Genomic DNA, 15,790 nt, shown 5'->3' with positions numbered 1-15,790 from the left:
CTATCAGTGCTCATCAGTGCGGCATATTAGTACCTCCTCATCAGTGCCCATAAGTGCCACCTTATCAGTGCCCATAAGTGCCACCTCATCAGTGCCCATAAGTGCCACCTCATCAGTGCCCATCAGTGCAGCCTATCAGTGCCCATCAGTGCCGCCTCATCAGCGCACATCAGTGAAGGAGAAAAATTTATTTTCAAAATTTACTTGCAGAAAATAAGAAAAACTTTTTTTTTTTTCAAAATTTTCTGTCTTTATTCTTTTTTTTTGTAAAAAATAAAAAACCCAGAGATGATTAAATAACACCAAAAGAAAGCTCTATTTGTGTGAAAAAAATGATAAAAATTTCATATGGGTACAGTGTAGCATGACCGCGCAATTGTCAGTCAAAGTGTGACAGCACTGAAAGCTAAAAATTGGCCTGGATGGGAAGGGTGTTTAAGTGCACAGAAGGCAAGTGGTTAAACCATTTTACATCTTTATTAGCAATAAAAACTGTCAGGGGTTCTAATTCTTTTCCACTGTATCCAACCCACTGGATATGACATGAGATAGAATGCCACATGGTTTCATGAGATAAATACAGCATATTTAGATTAAATACCACTTGTCTTATTTTTTTTTCTTAGCTTTTTTGTGAATGCCAAAAAACTTTTTGAAAAAGGCTATGAGGTATTTTACTGCAAATTTTAAAGGGGAAAATATTGCTTTGTGAATGGAGCCCATTGTTACATTGGTAATTATGAACTAATTATTGCACAATAAATAAGTAAATAAATAAATAGTTTTTTCAGTAAGTGCTCAGTATAATCTATAGATTAGATATCCTTTCTTTTCTAGAATGCCCCCAACAAAGCTCAAGAAAAAAAAAACAGTTAGTTATAGAACCTATACATAGTTTAATCAGTGTCATAGTATATATAGTAGAGTTATGTGCTTCTGCACTATATTTCTACTTGCTGGGCCTTAGGGCTGGCTAAATAGCCCAGACGTTGGTTGGAGATTATGTTCTCATCCATTCTCTGATCAGGCATGAAGTTTGTGCACCAGGAGGCGTAAGAGGGAGAAGCCAGCTCTTGGTGATTGTTTTAAAGTGAAGGCTGATCACATACATCCTCACTCCTATCCTGTTTTCCTGGTAAATCATTCTAAAGGCAGGCTTTTGGGAGCAGTCCCTGTCCCCCCCACCAGCACCACAAAAATCATACCTCTCTCATAGAGGTGGCACAAGACAGAGAGGCAGACAATGTGGTAGTAGTTTCACTGATCAGAAAAGTTGTTACATTCTGCTGGAGGTCTTCCCAGTCTTAGCTGGCGCAGACCCTTTATAACTGTCTGCTTAAGCCATGTCTTGCCCTTAGCAGCTGATCACCTAGCAGTCAGCGTCACAGCTATGGGCTTCTCAGCACCCAGTTGGTTTAAAAGTTGGTTTCTCAACCCTTGACTATGCTTCCATAGGCGTGCGCAGGGGGTGTGCCAGGAGTTCCTGGGCACACCCAAATCACTATGTGTGGTGCCGATTCCACCTACTGCCCGGGCTTGCCCCTGTTTGCCCCCCCTCCCCCTCTGCCTCCCTGCCCTGCAGTGCTGCTAGCTTCCCTCCTCTCTTCCCCCCCCCCCCTAGCTATGTAGAAGATGCTTCAGGATAGTGTGGGAGGGGGCTAGTAAATATGTAATTTACCAGTGCCTTCCTTTTCTAAATGAACACAGTGTACACACTCACTTTGTGTATTTATTCATAACTGAAGCATAGACAACTATGTTTACTATGCTTCCATTTGTGAATGAACACGAAGCTGCTCAACACAGAGCACTCTCCATGCATTCCCTGTCCAGTGCAGCTGAGGCTGCAGAGAAAGGTATGTGTGTTTGAGCTTTGGAGTGCACACCCTAATCCAATAAGCTGCGCACACCTATGTATGCTTCCTGAGGATCCATAGCATTTAGAGAAAGGCCAAAGTGACTCTTCCAGTCCTGCTTCAAATACCTTTGTATTTTGAGTTTTGTCTCATACAGTCTTATGTACAGGCAGTCAATTGGGAGGACCAGGAAAACCAGCTGAAGAAAAAGTACTGAGGTTGATTTACTAAAACTGTGGTTAATTTACTAAAACTGTAACTGAAAAAAAAAAAAAATGAAGTTAGAAACGGATTGGCTACCATGCTTAGCTGCACCAGATTTTGCATTCTCCAGTTTTAGTAAATCAACCCAGTGTATTATAAGCATCTGAAAAAAGAAGTGAACACCTTTTCTTATATGGCTAAGATCAAGGAAATAATATCAGACAAGTGGCAGCTATATCTAAATGATATATTTTTGCCCTTTTGCTGTGGGAGCCATTTTTTGTCTTTTACACACACAAGCTAAAATGCACATTTTTATATATGTAGCAATGTTTCCACGCATATGGCCTGATATGGGTCTGCCATTAGTACTGGTAACACTCCCAACACATTTAAGTTGAGTTCCCAAGTGTGAGGTTAGAGACAATGACCACTCCGGCATCTTTGGTTTGTTTGTTTTATTTTATAATGGGGATCGGAGAAGGGAATGAGTGGGATACTCCTCTGGCTCTTTTAGGTTTAACTGGGACACTTGGTAGAAAAACGCCTGTTAGTGCTGTCTTGACGCCAGCTGGATGCCGACCAGCGCTTATTGACGTTCAACAATACTGTCTTTACTGAAACTGTGCTGGAACTTCGACTTTAACTCATTTGTTAACTCAGAAGATCCAGGACTGTAGTGACACACGACTCTTGACACTCTGTTTAGCTCAAAAGTCCGGTGAACAGCTCCCTCCAGCCCTTCACTTACTGAGGTAGCTCCTTGTAACTGCTTGTGCTGCTGCAACTCTCAACGCTGTACACTGCACACTTTACACTTAACTCTTCAGGGCTCAACCGCTGGCACCCCCTCTGACACTTCAGGGTCCTCTCACTAGGCAACCCCCTCTGGCACTTCAGGGTCCTCTCACTAGGCAACCCCTTTACAGCTAGCTGGCTCCTGGATCCCTTGAAACTTCACCGAAGTGGGGCCCTCTCAGCTAGGCAGACCCCCGGGGGCAGTTGCAGTACTCACAAACTTGGAATGCTTTCCTGAAACTTGACCCCCTCTACTCCACTGGTCCTTGACACACCGGATCCTCTCTGCAGCTCAGCTCAACTCAGCTCTCTCTCTGGATTCTCAGGCAAGCCGCCCAAGACACCCGATCCTTCTGACAGTAGGAGAGACAGCCGTACTTCCCCTCCTGGGACTCTGCTTCCCGCCAAAGACGCTGTGTCAGGTACTCCCCTCAGACTTATATCCCTCCCAGAATCCTCTGCGGCAGAATCTGCCTTCTGGGGTAGATACAGGCCTGAATGGGCCACTGATTGGGTTTCCTCCACTGCCCAATGAGGATCCTCTCATGGAGCCAGTGGGGAGACTCCCCTTTCAGCAGCCACACCTGGGAGACATGACAGCCTAGCTGAAAAATCATGGCCCTGCTGTTAGGCAGCCAAGGCCCACTATGCTTTACCTAGCACCTAGCTTGCAGGGTGCTACATCTATAAAAATGTACTTAAAGTGATTGTAAAGTGTCATTTTTTTTCCTATTAAAATAACAAACATATTATATTTACCTCTTCTGTGCAGTGGTTTTGCACAGAGCAACCTGGATCCTCCTATTCTCGGGTCCCTTACTGGAGCTCCTGGCCCCTCCCTCCTGTTGAGTGCCCCCACAGCAAGTAACTTGCTATGGAGGCACCCGAGCCGACCTGCAGCTCCGTGTGTCCATTCAGACACAAAGCTGCAGTTCGGCCCGCCCCCTCTCTCTCCTGATTGGCTGAATTTGATTGACAGGAGTAGGAACCAATAGCGCCGCTGCTGTGTCCCAGCCAATCAGGAGCAAGAGTCCCTGATGACTGAGGCACTCCTGGACATCGCTGGATAGATAGGGAGCTCAGGTAAGTATTAGGGGGGCTGAGGGGAGCTGCTGCACACAATTTTTTTTTATCTTAATGCCTGGAATGCATTAAAAGAGATGTACAACCAAAGCTCGTTTGGCTGTACATCTCCTATGGATCACAGGAGTGCAGTTCGTTCTGCACTACTGTGACCCGTTTTCAGCAGAGAGCGGTCTGAAGTCAGCTCTCTGCTGACGTCACAGATGTCAGTCCAGGCACCGTGTCATCATGACCACAGAGTCGGGATCCACCAGGTGCCTGGACCGACACCCGGCTCAGCTTCTCAGCTCTCCACAGCCCAGCGCTGCAATGAGCTCGGGGAGCTGTCAGAATTAAGTGATCAACAGTGTTGGACCGCTCAAGTCTCAGTGCAGAGGCGCCAGGGGACAGATGCAGCATCGGACGGATGCTGCATCCACCTAGATAGGTATAACTGGGGAAAAACATGTAATCCCATACATCTCATTTAAGATAAAAAAAATCTTCTGACTTTACAACCCCATTAAATCCCAAAAACATATATTTTCAGGAAGCAGAGGACCTATAGAGTAAAAACGTGATAGTTGCATTTTTTTTATGTTGCAAGAGATTGGTGTATATTGTTTATAAAATCTATATTTTTATAGATATAAGGAGATGAGACAGAATCAGCTAAATAAATACCATAAATGTCAAGACTCAAAACTGTGTGTGCTTGTGACAGAGTGACAAACTATGACACTCAAAACCAGGAGTGCACACAGGATGTGCCAGATATGCCTGGGCACACCCTAATCACCCTGTGTGGAGTAGATTCCTCCTGTTTAAACCCCTAATATTTCACCAAAGCCTCCTAACAGGACACCTAAAAAATTTGTAAAATTAAAAAAACAAAAACACTTTAAAAAATAAAATAATACAAATAAAAACTACTGACACCATCCACTGCCCTACTGACACCAATCTCTGCCCTACTGACACTGTCAGTATATATACACATACCCACATATGTGTTTGAGCTTTTAGGTGCACACCCTAATGCAATAGGCTGTGCACACCTATGCTCAAAACTGTGAATTGCAGGTCATCAGCATACAAATAACCATAAATGATAGCTGTAGAATTATTCCTTTTATTTATAGTGTGCATGTTAATACTCAAAAAGTTATGGGCAAGTGTGTAATGTATGTGGGTGTTTATGTGCATATGTGGGTGTGCAAGGGATCATAGAGCATTTGACATTTTCCTTTTCTCCCTGCTTGCTTTCCTAATATGGGTATTGTTTTGTCATGGACTCCCGGGAGATGCAGGTGAACCTGGGAACTGAGAAAGGGGTGTCGGAGGAAAGGGGAAGCAACAAAAAAAGAGAGAAAAGTAGAAGTGATCAAATGGCTATATAGCCACCACCAGAACACTTCTACAATATAGGCTGCAAACCTGCTATCAAAATGTAAAACTCAAGGCTGCTACTGTGGCTATTAGTTTGTATACATGATACTAATGCCCAGGGCAGGCCCTACCATGGGTCCTGCTGGGTCCATTGGACCCTGATGGCACTTTAGGAGGAGCGGCAAATTGACATCCAAGCACTGTGGGTGCCCTGCCCTGCCCCACTGCTTATTTCACTGTGGGGGGGGGGGGGGTGGCGCTGCTGCTGTTAGAGGTAATGATGGGAGTCGGTAGAACACTCGCAGCCATACCCATACAATGGACTGCCCGCTTGCTCATACTCTCCGCGGCTCCCCCTTTGCTACAGACAGATGCAATGTCGGGACAGGAGGCGGAAACTGGCGGAGAAAGTCAACTGACTAGTTGACAGGCAACAGTGAGAAGGGGGAGGAGCTTTCTGCTGTGCGAGGAGACCCCATGTTGAGGGAAGCATCACTGGAGGCACGACTGACACTGAGAGCAAGTAAGTGCCAGTGCCACTGATCCCATACCCACCACCTCTGCCTGAACCCCCTCACCACCACCGCTGCTTCTGTCTAAACTCCCCCACCACCGCTGCCTCTGTCTAAACCCCCCACTACCGCTGCCTCTGTCTGAACCCCCTCCCCACTGCTGCCTCTGTCTGAACCTCTCCACCACCTCTGCCTCTGTCTGAACCCCCCCCCACCACCGCTGCCTCGGACTCAACCACCACCACCACTGCTGCCTTGGACTAAACCCCCCACCACCACCAGCACTGCTGCCTCAGACTGAACCCCCCCCCCCACCACCACTGCTGCCTCTGTCTGAACCCCCACCACTGCTGCCTCTGACTGAACCCCCCCCCCTCCCCACCACCGCTACTATTGCATGTAAATCTGAATTCCTGATCAATTAAGTTTTAGTTTTAATTATCATGATATAAAATAATGGATGAGGGGGCCTTTTGGTGGGTGTGATTTTTTTTTTTTTTTGTTGGTGGGGGTGGGGATGCATTTTATTCTTGGACCCAGGCAGCACAGTGTCTTGGGCCAGCCTTGCTAATGCCCAATGTAGTAGTTACATCAGTGGAATAAAATGGTTATATAAGAAAGAGGTCAAGGTCTCCTTCTCTAGTAGTGACTTCTCTTATGCATTTTGCTAGACATATAACCCTAACATTGGAGAATACTTTATATTTTGAGATGTGCGTTATCATAGAATCAATCTTGATTCAAAGAAGATCTATGTAACCTTAGGAAGAGGCCATAGACCTTACTTCAGTAGCCAAGGTGTGGACAAACAATGTGGAAACAGCAGTACGCTCAAATGTGTATGAAGATGCCTTTATCATAGCCCTTCATCTTAAGATCTTGGAAGACTTTGTGGGTGATGTCCATAAAGTAAAGGGAAAGTGCTATAATCAGTTTTGTGGGTGATGTGGCTTCAGAGATAATTCTGCATATTCTGCACATTCCATTTTGCTTTTGATTATGGCTAAGATGGCTCTGTTGCTTGGCTCATGGACTGCCGATCCAACTTCTAAGCAATAATGGTGTGGTTTACCATACTAAGGTCAAACTCTCTTTGGCAATATGCTCAATGAGGCACTGAGGTTGGGCCTTATTTCACAGGATAAATCTTGCATCAGAGAAAGGTTTAGCATCTGCTCCAGCCTCAGCAGAGATTTAAAGAGGCAATAGCCTAAAGGCCTGGATACGAATACCTCAAAAATTTTAAGGGCATTTAATCATTTTTCCTGAAGAATGTGAAAAGTGTGGTGCCCTTTCAAGATAATCAGAAAACCTTTTGAAATGTTCTCCATCCAGATCCATCTGGTGGGGGCTTGTCTGTCTCACATTAGATAAGTCTGGGAAGACAACTTTTCTGATTCTCGGCTGGGAAACATGATACCAGACAGACATTCATTGCTGTTTTGGTAAGTTTCTAATGATCCACATTTAGAAAAGACAAGGTTGCGGACTTCAAACTTCAGGGCAAAGGTCCTCCTTGCTTATAACCACATGTTGCTAAAACAGGGGGTGTTAATTCCAGTGAAAGAAAGCCAGCAAAGCTCCAGTTGTTATTCTCCTGTCTTTCTCTCACTCAAAAAAAACAGAGATTGGAAACATGCATTGGACTTGAAAAAGCTCAACAGACACATCGATATCAAACATTTTAAGACAGACTTTCATCTTGCTTTCAATAAATAAGTCAGTGGGATTCACAGATGTCTAACGATTTAAATATGCATATCTCCACATACCTATAAATCAATCCTTAAAGCCTCTCCTTTGATTTGTAATAAAAGACCACATTTGCAGTTCATATGCATACCTTTTGGCCTTTCAAGGCCTCATTGGACTACAAGGTATTAGTCAAAAATATGGCCTTGCTATGAGAGAAATGGCTTTGTATCTTTAATTACCTAGATGACATCCTGCATTTGTCACAGGACAGGAATGTTCAACTGGAAAACAGCCTTTAGGAATCTGAGGGCTTTGGTTGGATAATCAAGTCAACCCAGTCAACTTCATCCAACTCAGCCTCTAATTTACCTAGAAGCCCAATTTAACACTTTTCCATCATCAATGGTTCTTTTAACAGAAAAAAATTCTCTGGTCAAGAATCAAGTTCTCAAAATATATGAAAAACCAGCACTTGTTTTTTTTTTTGAGCCTCCATACACTATTGAGGCTCATTAGGAGTGCTGGCTTTTTATACCTTCTGAACTATAATAGGGTATCACCAGTAGCCGTGCACTCCTCATCAGTGGCATTCAGGGTTAGGTGATGTATGGCTTTGTCTATAGTAGGAATTGAGTCCTGACTGCTTTAAGAAATCATTATATTTTCAATTATAACTCAACCATAAAGAACAGCTTATGGCAATGGACAAAAAAAACAAATTTATCAAACTGCCATTTCCTTCAGCACATTTTGTAGGTGATGGTGACATCAGATGCGAAGTTGCAGCGATAGGGGGGCCAATGTCAGGGAGAGGAGCACAGGGAAGATGGTATCTTCTCTCTCAGTCATTGTTCTCTAATGTTTTGGAACCTGGAACACTTTCAAAGTATTTTGTCACAAACTTAAGGGAAAGCCAGACTCTTTACAGCTGGACAACAAGACATCACTGTCTTACACAAAAGCAGCAAAGGGGACACACAGTTAAACAATCCTGAAAAAGAAAGAGCCAATCTTGGTCTTTGCAATCTCAACACAATATACAGCACTTACCAGGCAATTTGAACATGAAGGCCAACTTCTTGTAAAGGAATTGTGCAGACAACAACAAAGGGACCTCTCCGTTTGCAAATCTTCTTGCAGATAGTCAGCAGGCAAGGACTGCCAGAGCTGGACCTGCTTGCACTCGGGTTCACCAACAAGATACTAATTTCTATGTCCACGCTCCCTTGTCCTCCAGCAGTAGGGATACATGCATTGTCAGCTGCTTGTTTTTGTCTAACTTATGCCTTCCTTCCAGTTCATCTATTATACTAATTCCTGTGGAGGCTGTAGTTCAAGAGGAACATAACTAGTGCTATTCTGCCATAACAGTCCCAAAACCTGTAGTTTCCACACTTTTGGGAACTCAAACTACGATTCAATACTATTGACACAGATTAAGGTCCTAGTTACCCAGAATAAAATTGTATACCTATGATATGAGGGCCTCAGTTTTATATTTTGGCTTCTGAAAGGGCATCCTAAACCCTCAATGGGATCTGCCGCACCTTTATTGGTGTTTCTTGTGAGTAAGCTGTTTGAACCTACAAATTCAAGCTCATTAATAGACCTGACAGCTAAATCACTGTTTCTTGCTAAAAAACTGACATTTGCTTCAGCAAGAGGGGTCTCAGCGTTGTGAGCTTTGCGTTGTAAAGAACCTATTACAACTTTATACCTAGGTGAGTAGTACTACAGTACTGTATATCCCAGAATAGGTTTATACCCTCCGATACCTTCCTGATTCAATTTGGACCTCGATTGGACATTACCTACCTTATTCACCTCTTCAGATAATGAGAAATTACCCTTGAAATGGTCAGTGAGAAAAATGCAGCTTTCACTTGTGCTCATTGGGAAGAATAAGCTCCTTACAGATAGCTAAAAGATCAATGGTGTCCGTGGGAACTTATCTGAGAGACAGAAATTGCTCATTGCTCAATGAACTCCTAGCATCCTCTGGAGAAACACTAGTTGAAAACCCCTGCTCTAGAGGTTTCTAAGCGGTCAGTCATGCATAGGCTCATACTTTCATGACCCATTAACAGTTGGATCCAGCCTCATTGTCCATAGTCCAGTTTGCAAAAAAAGTCCTAAGCCGTGTAAGTCTGACCAGCATCCCTACCATTGTCCTTGGTTTCTAGGTAATTCCTATCTTTATGCTGCCAAGGAGCATAGGATTACCATCCTAGTCTGCTTCTTAGGATGTTGAGTACATAGTTACAGAACAGGTAGGCTTCCACAAGGCAAAGATTGTATCTAGGAATTGGTCCTATGGAGTCTAAGGGGTGAAGTTAACCAATCTGTATGCTGTCATGGATAATCATCAGCAAAAAAAAAAAGTTACGGGTACATATTAGGCATATTTCCATTTTTTTGTGAATTTTTGTGGAAACATGCTGATTGAAAGGTGCCTTTACTTACATTTTAATCTTGTGATACCTTTGTTCCTACTGTTTAGTAGGTATTTAGTCTGATTTAGAAATAATAAGGAAAGCAGTTCCCTACATATTGCTCCCATTATTCAATGTACCTGTGTGAATTTATACTTGATTAACATGTCATTGCATTTCATGGTATTTCATATAGAATCATAAAATCATACTGACATAAACATTTTTTTCTAGGTTCACAAGGTATGGTTAGATGGTCTCTATGGCCATTGAGCCATAAGCTGGCCATCACAGCACTCTAATGGCTATAAATACGTTTATATCATAACCACCTTTTTATTATCCTTGGGGACCCTGATAATATAGATTCCTTTTTTGTTAATGGAAGTTGCAAGGGACAGAGATGACAATTCCACTGAACCGTGGCTTTCTTTTACAGTCTTCAGCCAGTGTATATGACGAGCAGAGTCTCTCTAAAAAACACACAAACATACACAAAAAAGTATTTAAAACACAATTGAAGAATCATGACTGATTAACTTTCTGAAATGCATGATTTTTGCATTTTTTAAGCACATACAGTATATAAAGTGATACTAAAGTCTAGTTTTTGGTTAAAAATAACAAACCGGTCATACGTACCTGCTCTGTGTAGTGGTTTTGCACAGAGCAGCCCAGATCTTCAACCGGGTCCTTCACCGGCATTTCTGGCTCCTCCCACCTGCCAAGTGCCCCCACAGCAAGCAGCCTTCTCCCCTTATTGGCTAACTATCATTGACGGCAGTGGGAGCCAATGGCGCCCTCTCCTGTGTCTTAGCCAAACAGGAGGGAAAGTTCTGGACAGCCGAGGCACTTGTGCACATCGCTGGATCGAGATGGGGCTCAGATAAGTATTAGGGGGGGCTGGTGCACACATAAGGTTTTCTATCTTAATTCATAGAATTGACATGTGTAATTCATTTTGTTGCAAATTCGTTTTCAGACTAAATTCGGCTTACAATACTCTTTTGACGAGTGCGTACGAAAACGAATTGTCAGAAAGAACGAAAATCTGAAAGAACGAAAACCCGAAAATAAGAAAGAACCAAAAACGATTCACCCTACGTGTTTAACAAATCTATTATATTCAGATAATTTAGTTTTGTCATATTTTCGTTCTTTCCGACTATTCGTTATAAAGAAATAATCGATGAAGGCATTCATATTTCTTTTGTATATATTGGATTTCGGATGAGTGGTGTTAGTGTGTTATCTCTGGCCAAAGAGCTTGTCCCTTATTCCCTTGTGTGTTTTTCTGTGTCAGACTGCATTCCATCCAGAGTCCAGACAGTGTGTGGTGGGCCGGTGGCACTGTTTTGTTGGATTTGTGACTCTCTTGTGACACAGAGAGTGAGAGATAAATTATTTATTAATTTCTAATTAAGTTTACTCTATTTCTGAGCCTGAAATAACGAATGCCGTATCTAAACGAATGGAAAGTAATGAAAATGAATGCATCTGAAGTTCCGAATTATCCGAAGTAATGAATGCTGTATCTAAACCAATGGATCAGAACGAATACGAATGCACCCGAAGTTATGAATTATCTGAAGTAACGAATGCTGCATCAAAATGAATGAAACGGAAGAAATAAAAATGCATCCGAAGTTACGAATGATCCAAAGTAACGAATGCCAATCATAACAAATGTTCTGATAAACGAAAATAAATAAATAAATAAAACAACTAAGAGCCGGTTCATACTGGGGCGACTTGGTCGCCTGACAAGTCGCCGTAGGTCGCCTGCCATAGATTAGCACAGGACCCGTTCTAATAGGAGCGACACAAGTCGCTCCGACAAGTCCTGTACTACTTTGGGGCGACCTGGAACGACCTGCATTGACTTCAATGATATGAAGTCCGTGCATGTCGCTCCGAGATCACGGTGCGCATGGTGCACCGCGACTTCACAGGTCGCCCCGGCAAGTCGGGTCGCCTGTATGTGAACCGGCTCTAAATGAAAATGAAACAAAACTAATTTTTTGGTAGTGCACGTCTAGAATAGAATGCATTAGGATAAAAAACGTCTGCGATTAAGAAAATATGAAATTGATCATCCTAATGGCTCTATTCTGGCCAGGGGAAAAAAAAAATAAACCGGTTACCCTTTGACTTGCACCCAGGCATTCTCTACCCTTTCTTAAATAAAAGGTTTCTAAGACCCACTCATACTTATCTTAAAACACAGTCCCATGATTTTCTGGAAAAGCAACTAGTGAGCTGAAGCTGCTCAGTAAATGGCTGACTAATCTTGTTAGTGCTCCTAACATCATCACAGCTACACTATATTAAGTGCAGAACCATTCGATTTAATTGTTGTGAAGCAAAGGGGTAGCATCCATGTCATCCTGGATGGGATGTGGGGGCAGACAGAAGTACCCTCCTATTCTGCAGTGCTCAGGATTGAAGGAATAGAATGCTTGACTATGAGTAAAGTTAAGTATTAATGTTGGGCGAACGGTTTTCGCTGAGCATTAATTTGGCCCGCACATTAGCTGTTCGCTTGTTTGGCAAACACCCAAATTGTCGGGGGGTACAACTGTTTGTTTGGCCTGCCAAATGCTCCACAATGCAGTGTGCGCCGCAGCCAGAGCCCTGACTTAAACCCAATTGAGCATCTCTGGAGAGACCTAAAAATGGCTGTCCACCAACGTTTACCATCCAACCTGACAGAACTGGAGAGGAACTGCAAGGAGGAATGGCAGAGGATCCCCAAATCCAGGTGTGAAAGGCTTGTTGCATCTTTCCCAAAAAGACTCCTGGCTGTATTAGATCAAAAGGGGGCTTCTACTAAATACTGAGCAAAGGGTCTGAATACTTAGGACCATGTGATATTTCAGTTTTTCTTTTTTAATAAATCTGCAACAATGCCAACAATTCTGTGTTTTTCTGTCAGTATGGGGTGCTATGTGTACATTCATGAGGAAGAAGAATGAACTTAAATGATTTTAGCAAATGGCTGCAATATAACAAAGAGTGAAAATTTTAAGGGGGTCTGAATACTTTCCGTACCCACTGTAGATGGAACAGGGCTCTGTTCATTGCTACTAGTGAGTTAGTGTTATATAGTGTGCTATTGTGATTCTATTGTGAGTGTAGAGTTAATACAGTGATAGTGCAGCGTAAGTGTAGTGTGACCATTCATTTTTACTGTAGTGTCAGTTTATTATGTCAGGGCAGGTTTACTGCAGTATATTGAAGTGTGTCAGTGTAGAGTGTGAGGGCAGTTGTACTGAAGTATATTGAAGTGTGTCAGTGTACAGTGTTAGGGCAGTTTTACTGCAGTATACTGTAGTGCGTTAGTGCACTTTTACTGCAGTATATTGAAGTGCGTTAGTGCACTTTTACTGAAGTATATTGAAGTGCTATAGTGCACTTTTACTGCAGTATATTGAAGTGCGTTAGTGCACTTTTACTGCAGTATATTGAAGTGCATTAGTGCACTTTTACTGCAGTATATTGAAGTGCATTAGTGCACTTTTACTGCAGTATATTGAAGTGCGTTAGTGCACTTTCACTGCGGTATATTAAAGTGCGTTAGTGCACTTTTACTGCAGTATATTAAAGTGCCTTAGTGTACATTTGATGCAGTATATTGAAGTGCCTTAGTGCCCTTTTACTGCAGTATATTGAAGCGTGTCAGTGCAGTTTTACTGCAGTATATGGTAGTGTGTCAGTAAAGTGTGTCTATGTAGTGAGTACATGAGTTAAAGTGCACCAAACACCACTTTCCATTAGTTAAAGCAGAGTTCCACTCAAAAGTGGAACTTCGGCTCATCTGCTTCCTCCCCCTCTCCGGTGCGACATTTGGCACCTTTGAGGGGGGAGGGGGGAACGTGTACCTATTTTTGACAGGTACCCTTCCCCACTACCGGGAGACAGCGCCGCAGCGCCATCCCTCAGAAGTTCCGTCTCCTTTCTCTTTCCCCCCCGCCGCCGAGCCAACGAGAATGAGATTCATTGCCGGTTCCCCTTAGGGTGAATGGCGGCGGCAGCCCCCAGTAGCCACTTAGATAATCAGCAGGGTTTCTGACATCACAGGCACCTTGAACAGGTAAGTGTCTATACATTAAAAGTCAGCAGCTACAGTATTTGTAGCTGCTGACATTTTTTTTTCCACAGCTGGAACACCGCTTTAAAGTGCATCCATGTACACATTTACTGGTCTCTATTACTGTACATATCGGTAATAAGACCCCCCCCCCATCATGTCTGGGAGGCCAACAAGAAGAGGCAGACATTCCCATGGCACTGTGGGGGGGGGGGGGCAGCAGCGTATGTGTCCACAGGCAAATGTGGACGTCGTTTGTCCTCAGGCAGGGCACCATTTTTTCTGTTTAGTGATGTTGCCCATGCTATCCAACCACAGTATGCAGAGGAGGTGGTGGACTGGCTTACTAAACCATCCTCATCCTCTATCACCCAAGCAGAGACTAGTGTCCAGTCCACTGCAGCTACCAGAACTGCCTATTCTGCCTCTTTGTCCACAGCTACTCCTGCCACAGCCCCAGCATCATGCATGGATCAGTCAGCTGAGTTATTTGAACACAGCGTCAGCCACTTGCTCCTTAACAATGCACAGGCATTACTTGATTCTGATGTTGGTTCTGACTCTGAGGTTGAGGAAGGTAAGAACATGAGCTTACAGAGAGGGAAAAACACTGATAAACAGCAAATTGGCAGTCATGTCCCCCCATCTGAAGCGTATTGCCAAGTTGGCTCCAGTGATGATGAGAATGGAGGGGGTGATGATGATGAGGTCACTGATGTGACTTGGGTGCCGGATAGAGCAGAGGAGGAAAGTAAGGGTAACGTCCAACCCCAGAGAGGCAGCCATCATGGCAGAGGAGAGAGCAGCCACCCTATTCCCTGGGCCTTTTTTTAACAGGTATACAGTCAATTGCATTGTTGCAATTTGCAAAGTGTGCCTCAAGCAGATCAAGCGTGGCAAAAACACCAGCCATTATGGTACCACATGCTTGACAAGGCATTTAACGTCCCACCACTCAGTCTGATGGCAAGAGCACCTGAAAGCCACACAAAAGGGATGCAATTCTGCTTCTCCGACTTTCAGGTCTACCCCCGATATATCTCATGAACTCTCAGTAGCCTCCAATGACAGGGATGATGGTATAGTGAAGGGTGTCACAAGTCCTTGCAGCACATCTGCCAGCAGAACACCACCAGCTGTAGAGAATAGCAGGCACATTTCTCTGCCCCAGCTGCTGTAGTGAACAAAAAAATACAGTCACTGCCATCCACATGCCCAGTGTCTAAATTCCAGCATGCCAAAGCTGCTGACTTTACAACTCTTGCCTTTCTGTCAGGTGGATTCTGCCCCCTTCGGTGAATATGCAGAATGTGGTGTACCACAATAGCAGGTTCCCATTCAATATTTCTTTGCACGTAAGGCCATTCCAGCTCTGTACCAGCACGCGGAAGGCAACGTTGTGGCATCATTGGGCAAGGCAGTCAGTGTAACGCTCCTGCGTTTTTATAGTAAGCTGGATTTGCAGCTGCAGAATCTCCACTCAGTAGTCATGTAGAGATGTGTTGAATTACCAGATCCAACTCTCCAGACTCATCACTGTGGACCCGCCTGCTTCAGCATACAGATATACACACACTCAATAAGATGTTCCTGGAGTGATAGGATGTATATGACAGTATAGAGGTGATGTGCTGAAGGGACAGGGGTGAGCAGTGATAGCAATGATAAGCACTTGATAGTAATGTTCAGGAGAGTAATAGACGGTAATAGGTAGAATGCAGATAGGTTAGTGATCATGTATGGTAATAGGTG

General features: G+C 43.6%; 1 protein-coding gene across 1 annotated transcript in view; it reads right to left on the bottom strand.

The window, feature by feature from the left end:
- LOC309552694 (E3 ubiquitin-protein ligase RNF213-like) overlaps nucleotides 1-15,790 on the bottom strand; it is a gene marked incomplete at its 5' end in the record, with an annotated part of 1,269,694 nt that overhangs the window by 870,881 nt on the left and 383,023 nt on the right. The window contains one exon of the mRNA XM_082253620.1: nucleotides 10,281-10,421. Coding sequence (XP_082109746.1) covers nucleotides 10,281-10,421 — 141 coding nt within the window. The remainder of the gene's footprint in view (nucleotides 1-10,280; nucleotides 10,422-15,790) is intronic.

This window comes from Pelophylax lessonae (genome assembly GCF_965119305.1).
Source record: "Pelophylax lessonae genome assembly, chromosome: 4".
Lineage (NCBI taxonomy): Eukaryota > Metazoa > Chordata > Amphibia > Anura > Ranidae > Pelophylax > Pelophylax lessonae.
This window is presented reverse-complemented; position numbering and strand designations above follow the sequence as displayed.